We start from the raw sequence: 20,487 nt of genomic DNA on the forward strand, positions 1-20,487 counted from the left end.
TGCAGTAAATAGTTACATTATTAGAAAGGCAGATGCTGGCATTGAAGCAGGGTTGTTGGCCTAAAAAAAATAGATTAGGAGGGAAAAATAGAAAAAAATCTGTGAGGTATCAGAAGCGGTTGATAGCATAATAACATTCATATGCAAGCAAGGGTTTTCTGTGGCAATGTGAAGCAGCTCACATGCTAATATGACCAGTAAATAAACCATAGTAAGATTCTAGAATTTATATTATTACTCACCAAATACAACTCCAAGCCAGTGAATCATGTCTGGATTGCATTTTGGATTCTCAGCCCCCACACTGGATCCCAGTGCACAAGACAAAGCCCTGCAGGGGCACCCAAGTCACACCCAGCTATCTACAAACAACCAAAATTTGGCATAAACACAAATTTTGGGGTTTGTATTATCCTTGGCAGTCTTTAGAGTCCTCAGAGATATGCCTCAAGTGAGCAGAGGGACAGTGGTGAAATTTAAGAACGTTTGAACATGCTACGTACCTAAATTTAAGCCAGCAAGGAGTGATTTGGAACAAGGCTGTTGCAGCCTGGTCCCCTATTTAGGCAAATGAGAAGAATGGGATGTCCCTACCCTGATGTGAATCCCATCTCTTGTGCCTATCACCCTCTCCATGGAGGAGTGTAAACTGCAGTCTGAATTAGCCCACAAAGAATAAACTTGAAGAGTCTCTGAGGATTTTCAGTGTGGATCCAGTGTCCAATGGCCCATGCAACAATGTGAGAATCTGGTATTCAGATGACCTGGGCACCAATAACTCTAACAAGAAGAGTTTTATGTACCACTACCTTGAAAATCACCCCCGGCTGCATTGACGCAGGCACCCAAGCCAACTGAGATCATCTGAAAACACAAACCCACCTTTAACAAATGCAGGAGTGCTGTTACAATCCTTGGTAAAACCACAGTAAGTTAGTGTCTCTCACTGTTAAAGCACAGCAGTCAACAATTTCAACAACTCAAGAACGCTCTAGCTGTCACCATGTCAGCTTCCTGTGCTTGTTGAGGCCTACAGTGCACTGCATTATGGCTGTGTCTCCACAGGAATAGAAAACACAGACATTTTCGTGTTCCTTTCTTGTGCAAGGCAGGGACAAGTCAGAAATCAGAGATGCATCCTGAGCAGGTAGTCCCAAGGCAATGTTCGTCTCTCAAAATCTGTGGAAGTGATGGCCTGGCCCCATGCACAGTGACCCAAGCCAGTGTGGCTCAGCTAGAGCACAAGTGGGATTATGGCTGCCTTGGACAGTCAAACTGCTTTCCTGGGAGCCTCTCAAGAAACTTGTGCGGAGGCAAAGAGGACACCTTTGGGATTTTCCACTGCTTCACAGACCTTGCTAGGGCCAATTCAAACTGCCCTGAGTACATCAAATGAGGAAGGCTTTTGCCACAAAACAATTTGCTGGTGGGTCCAGTGCCAGCTCATTTGATTTCTGTTTTCTGCCAGTCTAGAAATGAGAAGACCTAGATGTGCTGAGATGTATCAAGGTCATTTCGTGGAGGTTCAGCACTGGAGCAGCATACGTGATGATAGCTGAAGGTGAGGGCAAAAGGCACAGCCAGGAATGGTGCACCAAATCCTCCTTCACTTCATGTAGATGACACAGGTAATCACAAGAGTCTGTGATGTGTCAAAATCCTAGAGACATCAGTGAAAACAGGAGTAGGCAGGTAGATAATCTTTTATGTAGAGGATCCCAAAGAGTGTCACTCGTAAATTCATTCTGAAGCTAGAGACAAAATACAGGGATCAAGATGAGATTTGATGGGGCTTCATGGCTTGGTAGAAACAGCACTTCTAGAACAACTGGGCAACTGCAGCTTCAAACGTGGCCAGGATCAGAGCAGTGCAATTAATGGATAGAAGGCATTTGTGTAATGGTAGAGATTTTGGACAGAACAAGTTCAGATGAAGCTATTTGATAAAGAAGAAAATTCTGAACTAGTTGTAGAATTCAACAGGAAGCTGGTGAATATAACATGAGGATTAAAAACTGATGGAATTTGGAAGCCAGCATGACTCTGAAGATGAGTCTTAGGTACCAAGACACTTATATGCTTTCCAAAAAAATACCCACAACACTGGATCCTTTCATTTAGCAAGTAACAGTGTAACCAGCTGCTGTCAGAGTTACAACATAAAGAAGGACGTGTATGGAAGACATTGACAAGTAACAAGCCAGCCTTATGTTTTGGGTGTAATTGATTTGCTATAACACCCATGAATGAAATCTACAGATTTACACCCTAGTGGAGAGGCTAAGAGAGGAGGAGACAATGAACAGAGGACTATTAGAGCAATATATTGTAGACAGAACAAGAATCATGTCCAAAGGAAGCAAGAAAGGTTTCATTTAAACTAAGGATACAAACCATGTGGTGAGTGGGTCAGAGGCAGTGTATTCTTGTGTGAAATACAAAGAAAGTTCAGAGCTACTAACACATCATCCTGCATCCTTTGGAAAGCATCTCCATTGTAGCTGTCTCTACCTAGACAGGGTCCCTTAGAGCCCAGCAGGACTCCCCATCCTTGCAGGGATCTGTCCAGTCACAGCTTGAGCAAACCTGAGCTTAAAATTGCACAGAAGTTAAAGCAGAAAGGGCAAAGTGACAGTAATATAAAATATAGTGGAATTATCTTCAAGTATTTCTTATAGTAATTAAAATTGCAAGAATAAAGTATGTCATTTATTTGCCATCGAGACCAGAAGATAAGAACACAAGCTGACAGTGAATATAGTTGTGGGTGTTAATTACACTTATAATAGACACACAGATTAGAGCCACCAACTGTACCAAGTGTAATTCTTTATTTAGTAATTTAATATTCTTCCCTGTTCATCTCAATGCATTTTTATATGTCTGACCTTCTGTAGACTTCTCATTTTGTTCTCCAGTTGAAAGAGCAAGGCTGGTTAATTTCTGGTGACATTTTGTGGCCGTGCAGCTGCTGAAATATCTTTTTACACTCAGTTTTGTTTATAAATCTGAATTCAGTGGGTATCTGCCTACTGACACAAGCCTGTAAGCTGGGTCACATTGCTGAAACAAGGGCCACCTGCCTCCCAGGGATTCCCTGAGTGTGTTCTGGCCTTGGGGACCCAGGGGACATCAAAGAGCACTGTGTAATGGCCATGGCCATGGCAAAGAGCAGCCAGACCACGCTATATCCCTTTTTAATACCTTGCCTTCTACTCACCCTGCATATCATTGGCTTACACTGACTGTCACAGTGGCACAACCAAATCCTCTGGATGCGATGACATGGGGAGTCCTTGCATCACAGTCTAATCAAGTTTTGCCTGGACTGTGATACAAGGCAGGAAGCTCAACATCGCACCCTTTCAGAGCACAGGAATTCCATTATAAAGTAATGTTTATGCCTTAAAACAGAGGATGGTGCTTCCTCTTAATTATTATATATCAAAAATAGAGGAGGGTGCTTGTAGTCATTCTGAAATTCTCTTCAAAAAGTTAGCAAAAAAATAAACCTTAAAAGCTTGTAAAGGAGCCACAGGGAATCATAGCTGCCACTTAAATTATATTAAAGGGCAATAAATTGAAACCAGTAAAAAAGAAATGTGTCCTTACAGGGTGCATCGTCAGCTTATGAAATTCACTGTAGCGGGAGGTCAGTGAAAGAAAGTCCAGAGTTTGTTTTTTTACAAAGTACTTTTTGGATAACTACCATGATGCTTCCAGTGCTGCAAGAAAAGGCTAATCAAACTTCATACTCCAAGGCACAAACTGTGTATGGGGGTCAGGAGAGAACATCACCCTCACAGACAGTGTATTAAGCATATTCTGCATTTTCCCTCTCGACCTTCGAAGGAGGGTAAGGATCTCTGCAGAACAGTTGTGTAACCTCCAATAGCAAATCCTGCACAAAAGCTTCTAGATTCCTCTTCCCAGGGAGCGCTTCTCCCCTGAAAGATTTCAATGCTCATAAAAGCATAATTTTAGCTCTGAAAAAATGTATTTAAGCATCAGCATTGATGAATGATGCAACATAAAGGTGAAGCAGAGCTCTTGAGCCTCGAAGATGGTCTCGGGAGAAGCTGAAGCTGGCACAATGTATTGGCAAGTAAGAGAGTTGATCTCCCACCCATACCATTGTACAACATCCCAGGTGGAAGATAAAGATGGGCTAAACTGTGTATGATCCCTGGCTGTAAGGGTTGTGAAAAGAGACACCCTCCTACTGGTCTGTACCCCAAAAAGTAGAAATAAATCTCACAGAGGACTTTACATGGCTATTAATGCAGCTCCTTCAGCACAACTCAGATGAAAGAGTGATGGTTCATCAGAGAGCACACTCTATCACATTCCGGGCATGACCAGCCCTTCCAGCTCTTCCTGCTGTTCTTGCGGTGACAAGATGAAAAATCAAAACTGTGCTGTCCCTACTGCCACCCACCACCACCACTTCTGTTTCCCTCTCACATCACCCATAGGTGGTATCAGCCCAGGCTGCCTAAGAGGAGCCTGTGGCTCCTCCATCTTTTGGGGAAAATTCAGCTTCCCTGAGTTAAGCCACAGCTATCAGCTGCCTTGCCCAGAGATTTGGGGTACTCTGCATGCGTGCATAAAGTCAAACTGGCTCTCAGGCCCTGGCTCCTACCTATGGCTGGATGAGCCGATGTGACACACGCTGCGGTCAGACATCCGAATGCTGTCCATGTGTGGTCCTCTTATTTCTTTCAGAAAAGAGGGTTTACTGAATTGGGGAAAGCTTTCTGGCAGAAGAGCTTTGAGCACTGATCCTGCAAATCTTCACACAGGCATTTGCTGAACTCCTAGCCAGGTCAGCATGGGCTGTAGAGGCTGCAGGATTGGGGCCTTTGTTTCTTTGTCCCTTTTGCCCAAACTGCAACTCTATTACAGCTATCAAATGATTGAGTTCGATCCATGACATTACAGGATGCAAATTTCTGGGGATTCCTCTTCCTCTTGCAGAACTTACATTTTTCCAAAGTTTATGGCACAGATGAGGGGGAAGCTAAAATTCCTTTGTTCTCCCTTTTGTCTCTACGCTGAAAGGCTAAACAGGCCATGCTTCCCAGACCAACCGCTCTGAGCTCAGCCTTGATGGCAGGCAGGAGGTGATCTCCTCCATGTCAGGGCTTGCTTTAAAAAAAAAAAGATGGGGGCATCTTAATTTCAGCATTGGAAATGAAGAGGAGTTTGCTATTAGGTCTCATGTTAATAATTTAGAAAATACATGCCAAATCACTTGTGTTCTCTCGGTTCTCTCTGAACACAGCTGCAAACTGCATTAGGTGTTAGGGTGAATGGATATATTTCAGATGAGATATTTGTACTGAATTATTAGGATAGTCTGTATTACAAAATTACTAATAAACATTGCTTCTGGCTCAATTTAGCCTGAACTCAGTGAACCTAGCCAGTGGTGAGATATCAAAAACTCTGAAATACCTGATGAATGAATCTAACTAATCAAGAAGCCCTGCAGGAAGTAGATGCCAGGATTAATGAGCCAGTGGTTTCACCATGCCATGCTGTTATTTCTTCACATAAATGCCCTCAGATGAGATTACCTTTGTCATGAAAAGGAGAAAAGGAAGGTTACATACTTTCAACTGACAGGTTAACTGCCATACCTCCATTACTGCAAGATACATTTTCATGTGCAGAGATTTTTATTCTGAAAAATGAAAATTTAAAGACCACAACACAAATTAAACCACATTTTTATTTCTAGGAGCAGGGATCATTGCTGCTAGTACAATAATACAATCCGTGCTGTAACGTTACCTGATCCTTTGCCTTGCACAAACTTTCTTCCTATGTTAGTAATTGCTCATTGAATGCAATCTCCAGCAGCGGGTTGGAGAGCAGATTCTGCCTTCCAGGGGGATTTGAGAGGAGAAAGAGAGGAGAGAGAGAGTGTCAAAGCATTTCATCAAGAGAGCAAATGAAAGGTTCAGTGACATTATCATTATGTATATTCCTTAGACATTAGGGGTGATGTTGTGTTTAGAGGGAAGTAAACTGGTGTGGATATGTACTGGTGTGGAAATGAATCCGTATATATAACTCTCAGTTGACTTACACACTGGGTGGAATTGCTCAAAGCTAAAACACACCTTAAGGTAAGTAAATAAGCCCAGTTTGTAACAGCCCTCATGTTATCTACTTAGCCAGTTAATAGGCTAATTGTTATTCAACATAAATAGCCCCTCTCGATTTATGTGGAATTCACTCATTTATTTTGATCACTTGGTACGAATGAAGCAAAGCTCTTCATGTTGTTAGGTAGATCTGGTCAGCGCTGTTTCAGTTTTATCTTTTAATATCAGCATGAGTGAGATTTTGGTAATAAAATCATCCACACACAACCCGTAACATGTATGAGTGAAACCTCCAGTCCCCTTGTCTTCATCCACATTATAAATACATAAGAGCATCGGCTTAGATGTTTTATGTTGCAAAGCTTCAGCTGGTGCTAAGGGTACGTATAACTTCAAAAATCTCCAGGACAAAGAACATGAAGATCTATTGCCATGGAAACACGTGTTGTATTAAAGTTGGGTAGGATCAAAAAGCTTTGCTCATAACCAGGACAACAGTTGCATTAGAATATGGAGGAAGTTGGGAATGATTTAGGAGCAAGCATTAAGCCAAAGGACGTCTGTAAGGCCCTTTCTGTCGAGCTGCAGCACTTGGTGTCAAGAGTTGATCTCACAGGTTGTGTCTCAATCTCCTGACCCCAGCCAGAGACAGCATTTTTCTCTACCATTAAAAAGCACATATTTTTTAAAGATCTTCCATACCACACTTCACTACATTCCTACATCATAAAGCTGTCTTGCTTATAGCAATATAAAGCAGCTGTAAAAATTACGTGCTTGTAAACAACCTTCCATACATTTGGAAGAAGCAGAGTGAGATTCTCACTCCTCTGCATCCAAGTGGAGACCTGTTTGTCCTCCTGGCAGGCCACAGTACAGGGGAGGGACAACTGTATGTTTGGGAAGGCAAAGGGGCATCCTGGATGGACCGCCGCTCTCCTTGGCCCCCTCAGCGGCACCCACAGGGTGGGTGTGGGGCAGGGGGTACTCTGACCAGCCCAGCTCCATAGGTGCCCTAGGCACATATATCTTTGATGGCTGACCTAAACTGATCACTATTTTCAAACTCAGAGCTAAACCCAAGTGCAGAGGGGCTACTGCATGGACCAAGGCTGGACTGAGGAGAAAGAGGGAGGGCTGGAAGGAGAGGCAGGGCACTGTGTCTTCTTTCTCCAGGCATTACTATGGCACGGGCCGTGGTATGGGACCTGTCTCCCCTAGCCTGGCCTATCTCCGGATGAGCATCCCGGGCTGTTTCGGCACCTGCAGAAGGGCACACGGCTGCATCCTCCGTTGACCCCCAGCAGACTCACTTGAGGCCTGGATTGCCAATAATTTATTCCGCTTTTATTTCTCTTTTAAATTAAATACGCATACATAATATGTACTTTGGAGTGGGCAAGGACTCTTCTGTGGGTGCCTATGGAGCCGGGCATTCTCAGGTGTGTAATTAAGAGGTGTGTAATTGATGTACAAGGAGAAGAGATGTCAGTGTATTGTATTTAAAAAAAAAAAAAAAAAGGGCAAGGGAGGGCAGAAGAAAAAGAAGAAACCCAAACTGGGCAATGCAATGCTTCTCAGAGTCCTGTACTTTTATTTCCCCCATGTCAGTTCGCACAGGAGCAAACCGAGGTCTTTCTCTGCTGCAGGATTTGCCCCACCAGCAGCAGAGCGCTCATTCCAGCACTGCTCCCACTGCAGCCCCAGCCCCTCATCCCCACCATCCTGAACCAGCCCCGGGGCCTGCTCCCCTGCTGCCCATCCCACACCAGACTCCCCCACTCTGATCCCCTTTGCTCTTTGCCTTGCATGGCCACAGAACTTCTTGTCTTGCAGTTTAAAAGGCAAATCACGCAGAAAGATTAACAAAAGTTTATTAATCATGAAATATTAAAACTGTGATAAATGAAAGGCTTCAATGCAAAATTCAAGCAAGCAAACTATCCCCAAACTTGTGACAAAGGACTCAGTGAATCCACAGAAGGAAGTCCTGTCTTTTTTTTTTTGTTTTTTTTTTGCTTGCAGTTCAAGACACCTCTCATATCTCACACGCCACATCAAAATCCATAATTCTTCATATCACATACTGAAAATTATTTTATTTATCCATTCACATTAACTTGATATAAACGTGTCCGGAAAAGTCAAGTAATATGTTTTATATTAGCTCAAACATTTATTAAGAAACCCAAAATGCAATAAATAAGCACAGACAATAAGTTAAAACATATCACGAATAGACCAGTATGTAACAAGAATGCTTTATCTACACAAAACATCCTATTTCACATCGTTTGTTCATTCCTCCAGCGGCCCTGCCCTGCGGCGGGGTGACCGGCACATGCAGGCGGGCGGACCGCGGGGCCGGGCCGGGCCGGGCGCGTAGGGGGCCGCGGCGGCGCCTCCGCCGGCGGCAGCGGAAGATGCAGGAGGGACAATAGCAGCAGGAACGTAAATAAATGCGTAAATAAAGGTGGGGCGGATCGGCAACTCAACTGTTCACGAAACCAAAGATCCGAAAGAGGGAAGTGCTCTTGCGCTTTTTTTTGTGTGTATTATTATTATCCCCTTTGTGTTTTGCTTTTACAAAAAGAAACTTTTCCCCCCCCATCTCTCTCGCTCTCTCTCGTTTTATCAAAATTGATAAACGCTTTATCAAAATTGATTCTCTCTCTGGGGTCTCCGCACTACTCCGCAAACCCGCCCGGCCGTCCCCCGACGGCGCCCTCGCAGCGGAGGGGGCCGGCGGCAGATTGCTGCTCTTAAATCGTAAAAATTAAGAAAACAAAACCAAAACGCACTTCTTTGCAAAGCCGGTCGGCTGGCCGGCGGGACTGCCGGGTCGCGGCTGGGGAGGGAGGCAGGGCCCGGCTCGGGGAAGCCCCGAGCTCTCCCGCCGCCAAGGAGAGGCAGCCGCCGGACGGGACGGGACGGGCCGCGGGGGACAGGGGGGATGCGCGGGGGATGCGCGGAGGCGGACGGGGGTGGGGGTGGGGTGTTTCTCGGCCCACAAACCAGTCCGTTGACGTCTGATTTCAGATCCTGAGTCGACTCCCTGGTAAGTCAGGTGGGGGAAGGCGGGGGGCCGGGGCGGGCCGGGGCGGGCGGGCGAGGCGGGGGCGCGGGCGCGGGGCGAGGAGGCGGCGGCGGCGGTGGCGGCGCGAGGCGAGGCGTCGGCCATTAGGTGAAGCTCATGGAGACTGTGTGCTCTAGTGCTTTGCGGCGGAGAGAGGCGATGCTGGTTCCCCGCCACACGTCGCTGCTGTCCGGGGAGCTGCAGAGCTGGGGCGAGCCCGTCACGTTGCTGGGGCCGGGCAGGGAGGCAGGCACCATGCCGGGGAAGGCGGGCTGGTAGAGGTGCGACTGCAGCCCGGCGCCGTTGGAGCCCGCCAGGCTGTTGGAGAGGCCCATGGAGTTGGGCGGTGGCCCGGCCGCCAGGCTGCACTGCGAGAGGGACTGAGCCATGGCCTGCTGCCTGCCCAGCGCCGGCGGCAGCGGCAGCTGCGACACGCCCGGCATGGCGGCGGCGGCCCAGCGGGTGTCGTTGGCGTGGAAAGAGCAGAGGCTGTCGCCCATGGCGGCTGCGGCGGCGGCGGCGGCCGACGGGAACTGCGGCAGCCCCGGCGTCGGCAGGAGCGTGCCCGGGGCGCGGAAGACGTTTGTGGTCTTCTTGCGCTTCTTCCACTTGGCCCGACGGTTCTGGAACCAGACCTGCGGGCGGCGGGCAGCGACACGCTCCGTTAGCCACCACCCACCCGCGGTGCGACCGAGGCGCGGCTCGGTGAAAAGGGGTACTTCACCCCCTCACACACACACACACCCTCCCGTCCCCACCGGGTCCTTACCCCTCCGGCTATTGTCTCTTCACACCCACCACCCCACGCGTGTCCCCGCCACAGGTTGATGGAACCGCTGGAACTTTGCGGAACATCGATGTGTCCGTCCAGGGACGGAGCCGCCCGCGGCCTCCCTCCTTCGGGGCAGGCTGCGGGAGAGGAGCCTGGCCAGCCCCGGGAAAATAGGAAAAAAACACCCCAAAAATCCCAACCCGAAAACAAAAATAAAATGCGAGGCTCACAGCTGTTGCCCTTGTGCGGGAGCGCTCCCCACCCGCCACCGGAGCGGGACGCGGCGGGGCGAGGAGCCTTGCCCCGGGACAGACCCCCGCCCGGCACCGCCCGGCTCCCGGGGCAGGACACCTTCCCTCCACGCCGCCTGCATTTTGGGGGGGTTGGGTTGTTTTTCTCTTAAATCAGAGGCGGATTGGGTAAGTGGGTGCTCGTGTTGCAGACAGGGGATGATTTGGTGGGTGTCGCCGCACCGCTGCCGAAGGCACCGGCGTAGTTGTTAGAGGGGGGAAGCCGGCTCCGCTTCAGATCCAGACGAGCGCAGTGCCCGGACCTGCCGGGGTCCGTGGTGTCGGGCTACATACCCAGCCTGAGAAACGCGGCCGCGTTTATTAGCGGGAATGAACAGCCGTTAGGGAACGAAATGTTACACGAATAATCGAAAAACCGCGTTCAATTATGTTTTAGTGTTAATAGTTAAATTGCGGCTACGAAATCCTTTTATGTTTCATGGTTTACTGGTGTTGTAAAGAATCTCCATCAGGTCTGATCGCCTCAGCTCGTAGCTACGCTGCATGTGCTTTTAAAACGTGAATGTTTCCAGTTGAAAACTGGTGCATGACAGATTAAAGCGCGAGGAAAACCTGGGGGAGATTTTGAAAACGCACACATGGCAACTCTAGAAATATATTAGCCACGAGCGCTTTGCAACTTTGGACTCCTTTTAAAATGCAGCTAGCCCCTGAAAATTATTAATACAACAGTGAGAATCTAATGGAGGTTGGAATCTAAAAATCTACCTTGATGATGTCTGCTGTTACAGTAATATAGACATACTGTAAATGTATTTTAAAATATATAGCCCATTTAATTCCCCAGCTATAAATGGGCTAGACAGAGAGAAGGGGAGACAATATCGCTTTGGGATTTTTTTTTTTCTTTTTTCTTTTCATTTTTTTTTTCAGAAGCCGAAGCTTTATGAAGATCTCATTGGAATCCAGCGGATGATTAATGTGAAGATTTGTTAGGAAATCTGGAGAGCTGTATTAAAGCTCAGATCTCAGGTTCATTTCGATCAGCCAGCCGTGAACTCTGGGCCGAATTCATTACACTTTAATAGTGCTGGGAGAGGAAGAAAATGCAATTTCTCATTCCATTAGAAAACTAGAAAATACTCTCAGCTTGTCCCCTATTAAGATGTGGCAGGTGACGGGACCATTGTGGGGGACACGGTCAATGGAATTACAGCACATTATTTTTGTTCCTATAAAATATTGAAAGGCAAGCCTGACTGTGCAGAAGTTATTTCACTGATTTGGTTTTTATGTAAATAAAATATTGAAAGTTAATTAATCCGTGCTAGAGACTAATGATTATGCTTATTATATTGCATTTGATCGCGTAATTTGCATGATTCTCGCATTGCTGCTTAATAAGCCATTCCAGGTTATAAATAATTCTGAAATTGGTTTCTAATAATGGCATGCTATAAAAAGAATGGTTTTATTACAGCAGCCTGAAAAGCAGAGCAATATCAGACATGGAATTGGACTCCTGTTTAAGCACCAGCCGCTTTTACAATTATTTAAATGTATCATATACATTAAATATAGATCTAAAATGAGGAAAGCGGTGATTTATCCTAGCATCTAAAACCCTTAAAAACATATACGGCCGCTATAAATTAAGTATTTGGAGCATTCTTTAATCAGTGTGGAGGCCACATACTGCAAGGAATGTGTAGGCAATCTGTTAACTATAAAGAAAACTGTAAAGTACTCGTATAAGAACATAAACCAATTACTATTTAATTTAAATTTGGTCAAGGAGCAGTGATACATCGAATTGTGAAGTAAATACATTTTACATAAATTATTTTGCCTCAGATTACATAATGTTAATCATTTTGAAGTGTTAATTAAGAAGGTTATGTTGATCTGATTACTTTTTAAACTACAGAACATTATTGCAAAAAATATTTAAATTGCCACTCTATTAAACTGTTTTTATCAGCAGTCTCGAGCTATTAGCATTGGTTTAAGATTATGCCGAGGCCATTAAAACACTTTGTCTTTCTTCCTACGAATTTCTTTGATGTGCTGTTAGAAAATAACTATTTCCATTTTATATTTTATATTTTACTTCATTTACCACACTCCTAATATTGAAATTGGTATCATTAACCTTTGGGAAACCCAATAAAGTTTAATAGACCTCGTTTTCTTTTTTCATAGAGTCAGTTGTCCAATTATATTTTATTTGTGAATCTAATTTCTTTCTTAATTTAAACTAATTATAGTCCCGTGTAGGCTGAGTCAAATTGTTTTACTTTTTAAAAGCAGACGTGCATTTTCTGTCACATTCGAGAACGGAGTCCGTTTCCGTTCATAAAAAACTGTTCATATAGGGATTTATTTTTGACGAGTCCTTATTTAGCAGAGGAGCCTGGGCTCGCCGAGAGGAATTTTGAACACCGGCTGCAGTAAAGTGCGGCGGCATTCCCGCAGGCTTGGAAGAGACTCGTCCCCAAAGTCGCTAAAATACCCCTCTACACACAAAAGCTGCATCTGAGCAGTCTAGCAGTTAGATCCGTCTCCCCTTTTCCAAATTTCGTTTACATTTAGTTGACTAGATGTTTCCCTCTGTGCCTGCGTGCAAATGTGGATGTCTGTGTGCATCTGCGTACGTCTGTACTTTAGAGAACGAAGTACGTCCTGGATATTGAACTTACTGGGAACCCCTGTCGATCCCAGTCGTTATAAAAGCCGTACGGTGACACCCCTAGCCCAAATTGCAACTGTATTTTACCAACGTGCCTTTTTACGACCCTCTGTGCCTTCTCCTGCCACCTACCCCTCCCGCCAGCGGCGGGGTCCGGGGGCCGCCCCGTCCGGGGACGCCGGGGAGAGCCGCCGGCAGCACCCCGGACAGCGGCCCTGCGCCCCTCTTCCTTCCCCCGCCCCGCGGGGAGCCGGGCGGAGCCGGCGGCAGCACCTTGGACAGCGACCCGCCCCTCTGCCGCCGCCTGACCCCGCACCGGGAAACGGGGGCAATGCCCCAGTCGTTTCGGCTCGCCTCTTCGCGACGAGCAATTGTGAGGGCTGAGAGTCACCCCTCCCCTGGCTGTGCCTCCCCGGGCTCTTTCCTGCCCCGGGCTGGGTCTTGGAGCGGTGGGGGGGGGGGGGGGGAAACTCCGCCCGTACCCTGCTCGGCATCACGCAAAGGGGACAGCTTTGCGAGAAAGCAGAGGGTGTCCGGCTTCAAGGCTTCCTGACCAAACTGTTGCATTCAGGGGTTAGTTTCCTCCCCACAGCCGTCAGGCTGAGGTTTGGGGGCACCCACCCTCCCGCCCCGTTGTGTCTTGCCTCGCTTCCGGCCGGCCGTGCTGCCGTCGGTGTGCCCGGGGAAGGGGCCGGCGGGCGCGGCGGGGGCGGGTACTGCGCGAAGGCGGCTGCTCATACCTGCACCCGGGACTCGGTGAGGCCGATGCGCAAGGCCAGCTCTTCCCGCATGAAGATGTCCGGGTAGTGGGTCTTCGCGAAGCTCCTCTCCAGCTCGTTGAGCTGCGCCGGCGTGAAGCGGGTGCGGTGCCGCTTCTGCTTCTGCTGCCCCTGCTGCTGGCCAGCCTGGCTGGGGTTCTGGCCGCCCTGCTGACCTTGCTGCTTGTCGGGGTCTTTGGCGCTGACGGCTAAGGAGCTGGGGTTGGATCCCACCGTGGTGATGTCCTCCCCCGGCAGCAGGGTGGTCCCTTCCACCGTGTCCGAGTTGGGAGCCATGTCTCCCGGGTGTCCCCCCGGATCCGAGCCCCCTACGCCCAGCCGACACTTCACCGCCTCCCGGTGTCCCAGCAGCTCGGCCGCATCTTTCATCCCTGCGAAAGCAAAGGAGCCGAGGTCACTCCCTGCAGCCGGGCATGTATCCTTCAGAGCCGCTTTCCAACGTACCGAGCTGGCGAGAGGCATCCAGACACCGTCACCGCCTCCGCTCCGCCGCCTCCCGCCGCCTCCCGCCGCCCCCCGGCCGCCCGTCAGCCCCGCAGCTCGGCTCGGCCCCGCAGCACGCAGAGACCCCGATCCGGCGCAGCTCGGGGTAGGAGAGAGAAAACTTTACACCGAGAAGGTCCTCTTCCTGCTTAAATAAACACCTCCCTGCCGGGCCTCCCGTTACGAGACCAAAGGAGGAGGATGGGGGGAGGGGTGGGCAAGTTTTGCCGGGTTCAGCTTGGGTTTTTTTTCTTTACCAGCGGGGCTGGTAAAAGAAAGAGACGGAGAGAGAGAAATAACACTCGAACCGCCCTGATACAGGGAGCTTTACCTCCCCGACAGATGTGCGGTCACCCTAGCCGATCTTTCCCCTCTACTCTAAGCAAACGCACGAATAACCATAAATAGGGTGATACAGATATTTATCCCCCTTTTTAAAGGAAAAGATGAGGAGAGAAAAGCGAGCAGCTGAGCAGGAAAAGGCCACCCAGAACTCCTCCGTAAATACCATCGAGATCATCTGTCCTAAAATAATAATAATCATCATCATAGTAATAATGTGTTAGGTATGTATAAAAAACAGGGGAGAGAGAAATTAAATGATCCACAACTCGCTGTAGATCTACATACTCCGTAGGTCTCCCTCTTTTTTTTTTTTTTATGTTAAATCAAATTAAACTTTAATACAGTACAATTACTTTTAAAGGAATTAGCCCATTTAGATCGCATTAAGGTAAAATAAGGAACAAATTGTCAATTTCCTGCCCCGGCTTCCTCCCCGCTCGCCGCCGCCGCTGCCGGTGCAGCCGCCGCGGGGCGGGGGGGTGCTGGGGGAAACTCACCGAGACGGGCGTCCAGGAGGTCGGCGTGAGACAGCATCGCGCACCGCTCCAGGGCGAAGGCTGTTCCCCCCCAAATTTTAGCGGCCTTAAGTTATTTAAAATAGATATAAGATATAAGATATATATATATATATAGATCGCCTAAATGAAAGAAAATTCGGTGTGTGGTTAAAAAGGGGGTCTCTTGCATTATAATGTCCTTTAGAGAGACGGGGAGGTGCTTAACACTTCAATGAACCCGTGAGCAGCTCGGCGCGGGGACCAATCAGGAGGGCAGCCTGCAAATGTCAGCGCCCGGAGCGCCCCGCTCCGCCCGCCCGCCGCCCGCCCGCCGCCGCCGCCTCCCCGGCCTCCCGCCGCCCCGGCCCGGCCCGCACCGCGCCGCCGCTCCCTTCCCCTGTTCCGCTCGCCTTCGCCGCCCTCCTTCCCCCTCTCCCCTCCGCTTCCAAGTGCACATTTACCACCTTCCTCCCGTTGCCTGGTCACCTCTGATTTACTGGTTTCTCCTGGGTTTTTTGGGTTGGTTTTTCTGTTTGTTTCTCTTTTTTTAAATGCCTCCTCGGGGCGCACCCTCGGACCCGACCCGGTCTGGCTCCTGGGGGTGGCTCGCAAGCCCAGCGCCTACCGGGGAGCTGTAAGTGGGTGAGCGCGGGGGGCTGCTCGGCGCCGCGCGGGGCCGGACAGCGCCGGCCCCGCTCGCCGGCCGCCCTGGGGACGGGAATCTGGGTCTGCCGTGGAGACCGCGGCCAGGCTTTCACCCACACACCCACCACCCACCCACAGCCGCCGGTGCCCGACGGTTGCGGGGCAGCGAGGAAAGGGAAACTTGCGCGAGTTCCCGCAGCATCCCGGGCCGCACAGGCTGCCCTGGCCCGCGGGCGTCCCCGGCATCCCCGCCCGGCCCCGCTCGCTGTACCAGCACACCGCAGCTCGGGGAAAGGGAGCCAAGCACCGCGCATCCCGGCCGCCCGGGGAGCGCTGCATCCATGGCCGGGATTTTAAACCCCGTAAGCCCTATTTTTTCGGGTAAAGTTTCCAAGTTCGGCTAGCCTACAAACTCAATTTAAAGCAGTAAATAAAGTTAAATGCCTTTTATTTTCCTCTTGAATATGTTAAACTACTTGAACAATTTAAAGTGCTTTGCACAAGTGAAGCGAACCATTTCTAATGTTCTGATTTTTCAAAGCCAGCCAACAACAAAGTTTAGATTAGTAATATATTTCTAACCAGAGTAATTTTCAAGATCATTAGGCATTTATGTAATTAGTGCCAAATCTATAAGCTTTTATTACGATTATTAGAGTAAAATCAGTATAAATTTGTACTAATTTACTACTGTTTAGACTTGGCTGTCAAGCCAAGAGGTTCTTATTGTAAATGATAACTGAGGAAATTAAGTGCAAAATTCTGTACCATTTCTGATCCGCTCCTAAACTATCCGTTTCAATTGTATTTGTAACAGAACATAATGCCCTTTTAAAGTTATTTGACTTGTATTTTTATTTGCAAAACAAGAAAAATACCCTCTACCCGGGCACAATGAAAACTGATATTTACTACTTCCAACTTGATTAACATTGATTTTTAATTCAAAAGTGATGCAATTAAGATTATTCATTTAGTGCAAATAAAGCTTCCACCAAAAAGGGAGCCCAGTGAAGTCTGTGTTAAATAATACAGCGCCAATGGCTTTTTTTTCCGCCATCCAATTGACTTACACAAAACATTGTAAATACTGCATGCGAACAGATGCAAGAGTGGTTTTGTTTGCAGCTCAGATATGCAGGGGTTTCGGCAGCGACTGAACAAGGAGACAAAGGAACCGGCCGACCGATCTCTAGGGCAGTTTTGCTGCGGGTTTTTTTTTTTTCCTTCCCCCCCTCTCTCCTCCCTGCTCAGGCTACATTGATTCAATTCAGCTTTCGAGACGTCGGGCTGTTGCAGTGATGCTGGGTGCCGGGAAACGGCCGCTAAGAGCAGGGAGAGAGACCCCAGAACCGGGCCACAATTTAGCTGGAGAGACAGAAAAGAAGAGGTGGAGGTGGGGTGGGAGTTTCGGGATTTTCTTTTCCTTTTTCTCCACGGTTGGACTGGGGACCGCGGAGATGGCTCACTTGTTTTGCTTTTCTCCTTCGAAACTGTGCTGCAGGAGGGGAAGCCCTGACCGTGAAAATTCCCGAGAAAAGCCGCCGCCTCCCCCCCACCCCGCCCCTCCACCCGGTCCGCTGCCGGTCGCCGGAACTCGCGGAGCGCATCCCGCGGCACCCGCGGAGCCGCCGGCGTCACGGTGCGGGCCGGGGCTGGTGCTGGTGCCCGCCGGCGAGGAGTCTGGCCGGGGCCGGCGGGAGCCGCGGGGCGCGTAGCCTTTCGCGGCCGCGGCGTGCCTGGCCCTACCTGGGGCCGGGGTTACGCGAGTGGTCAGGAGTCGGCCGGGGGGCGTTTGGGGTTCAGTTTTAGCCGCAGCTACCGGCAAAAAATGTCCGGGCGCTGCAGGTGCCTGCAGCCGGCTTCTGCCGAGTGTGCCGCGGGCAGGGTCGCACGGCGTGCGTGTGCATCTATTCCGTGTTGTTCTATGTTTCAGGTCGATAAATAAATGTGTAATAGTTAATGCGCAGACACATCAGAGTAATAACAATGGGATGAAATCAAAGGATTATCAATCTCTGTTAGTAACTGCTGAATAACAATGTTGCGGTGTGATTGATAGCGCGCTTCATTTTATGACTTTTCTATTGCTCTTGATTTTTATAGCAGTATAAACAAACTAAATCATTTCTTCCAAGACTTCAGAGCGCAATCGTCTTAAGGGAAGGGGGAAAATCAGAGAAGGAAGTCTGCGAGAGCGAAAAGAGCGGGCAGGGCTGACACAAGCGTGTCAGAAAGAAAATGACAATGGGGCATATGTAAAATACTCTAATCACATTCCGCTTCCGCGCACTCTTGTTTTGTCAAGTGCCTGAATTCACCTGGGCAGCGTCGGAGATGTATTTACAAGGATTTTATTTCCCGTCATCTTTCCATTTTCCCAGTTTAGCCAGAAAACTGCCAGTCAAGTACATTCCCTGTTATAATTTACGGTATTCCCCACATGATCATAGGAACTGAAGTTCCTAACAAGGAAAGGCTTTAGCACAATGGCCCAAAATCTTCAGAGTGACAAGAGTGTCTTCAGAAATCACTTCAGTGCAAAGTAAAAGGATTTTCTATGACGGATCCAGTGATTTTTCCTCAATAAATAGGTTTTAGATTGTTACACACACGTAGAACTGGAACAAAGGGAACTACCAGAAAATATATTGGTTGCCCCTAATAAAATTTATTTAGACAGTTTACTTCTCATAAAAAATAGAGATTGAATTTCGTACAGGAGCGCCTGCCAAGGGGCTAGGCGCTGGGAGATCATCTCCCCCCGCACCTTCCTTTTCTTTCCTTCCTTTTTCTTTTCCAACCCTTCACTGCCCGGCGGGCCCGATCCCGGGGTCCCGGCCAGGGCCGGCTCTCCCCTCCCCTCCACCCCCCGCCTCCTTCCCACCCTGGCGGATCCGCCCGAGTACGGGCCGCGGAAGCGGAGCGCGCTGCGTTTGGGAGCAATACAACCCTAATTCTCCGGTGCCGTGACCCTGGGAAGAAAGGGTAGAGAACTTTCCAACCCCCGGAGCTCTACCCCTCCCCTCCCCGCTAAACTCAGGCCCTGATTGAATGAGGCCATAATATAAACAAGTGTATTTAACCAATTCTGCTCTGATTTAGGAACAGAGCCTTCTTTTATCAGAATAATTATATTTGGAGCGAGAAACACAGTAAAATAAGGTTAAACTGCTAAAGTCAGCAGGGTGGCTTGGCGTAAATGGCTGATAAGGTTTGTAATTTGATATTTTATTTATGTATTTATTGAGCATCCATCCAGTTAAGGGGGCTGCTATATGCAGAGCACCGTAATTGCTTTTTACACTTACCAACGCTCCCAGCGTTTATCAAATGTAACTTTTGGTTGCCTGGCTTGTTCGCGCGGCTTTTTTTTTTTCCCTTTTTTTTTTTTTTTATTTCCAGACAGTAGTGCTGAAATATCGGATATTACTATTCACATTCCTGCTCCTCAGTGCTGCATTGAAACATTGTTCGCTTTAATGAGAAGCGCCTCCCTCAATAATTAACGACCTCACATTTCCCTATTTTCTTGCCTGATGAAAAGAATCAATTTTAATTCGTTGTAAATTACAGCTATGCTTTTGAGTGTTATTTGCTTACAGAAAACAAATCAAGTGACTTAGGCTCCTGTTTACTTTTCCACATCGGCATACCCTAAACACAAATGACAAATCAAACTATATCCTTTCGTTAGGCGTAATTTGGAGTTAAGAAATGGAAAAACATAAACACGTGTTTTTATTTCAATCAGCCCTCTCGAAAATATGACTTCTTTGGAAATTAAGGACAAGGCTGCCAGCAGCTACAGATCCCAATTTATTCATTCTAGTCAGAGCTAAATGTGATGATCATCGCTGCTTTACGACATTAGGCTGCATGCAGCATTTTGTAGCCACAATAAATATACTTTTTTGAAAGCAACTTTATGAAGTTTAAAGGCATCCGAGGCAAGAACGATCGCAGCTGCTCAGAAACGCAGCCGCCAGGTGTTCCGAAAACAGCCTCCCCGAGGGCGGCAGGGAGAGCTCGGGTCTCCTGTCATCTGTTCTCAAACATGGTTAAGAACAGCGTTCTCCTATTTGCTTATTTATCTAAATATCTGCATCTCGCTCCGGCTGAGTCAAAGGCAGCGCCTCCGACTGTCTCCGCGCTGGCAGGCTGCGGGGAAGCTCTCGACTGCGAAGCGGTTGCTTTAGATTGAAAGGACGGCTTCTATCAATTAATTTTCATCAGAACTATGACAACCAGTCTTTTATGGGGAAAAAGCTATTTTAATACAAAGGTATGCCTGACACCCCCCAACCCCGTCCAGATGCAAACTCTTTATACTCAAAAGTCGCCTCCCCCTCTCCCTCCAGCTTCGCATGCATGTATGTATGTATAGGCTTTTGGCGTAATACTGAGTTCATAAACTTTAAAAATGCGGAGCCCGAGCCTAACGCACTGTGCTGTGGCTTCTGCCGTCGGACAGGAATTATCGGGGCTGCCCCGAAGCCGACTTCGGTATATAAAGCATTTTCCAGACGCATCCCTGTTCAGGGAAAGAGCACGCTTCCGGGAAGACCCTTCCTGCTGAGCTTTGAGGAATTTATTTAACACATGCCCATGTTCTCCAAATCCAAAATCTTCCCCAGCCGGACGGATAAATCAGCCGCCAGGCGTAGCAATGAAAGAATGTACCCCGGAGCCTGACGTGGCTGGAGTATTTAACTTTCTCCCTTTTAACGTCGTAGTTTTAATCTCTTCAATTATATAGGTGGTATATAGTAACAAGGGACATACATATTTTGTTTGCGTGTGTTAAGTCGGCTGCTTTTCTGATTTCTATTTACTC

General features: G+C 48.2%; 1 protein-coding gene across 1 annotated transcript; it reads right to left on the bottom strand.

Annotated features, from left to right (window-relative positions):
* Positions 1–9,293: 9,293 nt before the first annotated feature.
* On the bottom strand, positions 9,294–15,042 carry OTP (orthopedia homeobox; the record flags this gene model as incomplete). Its single annotated transcript, XM_084278029.1, has 3 exons — positions 9,294–9,824; positions 13,642–14,051; positions 15,006–15,042. The coding sequence occupies 3 exons, from the start codon at positions 15,040–15,042 to the stop codon at positions 9,294–9,296; spliced, it is 978 nt and encodes a 325-aa protein (XP_084134155.1).
* Positions 15,043–20,487: the final 5,445 nt, after the last annotated feature.

Source organism: Gallinula chloropus, assembly GCF_964237585.1.
Source record: "Gallinula chloropus genome assembly, chromosome: Z".
Taxonomy (NCBI): Eukaryota; Metazoa; Chordata; class Aves; order Gruiformes; family Rallidae; genus Gallinula; species Gallinula chloropus.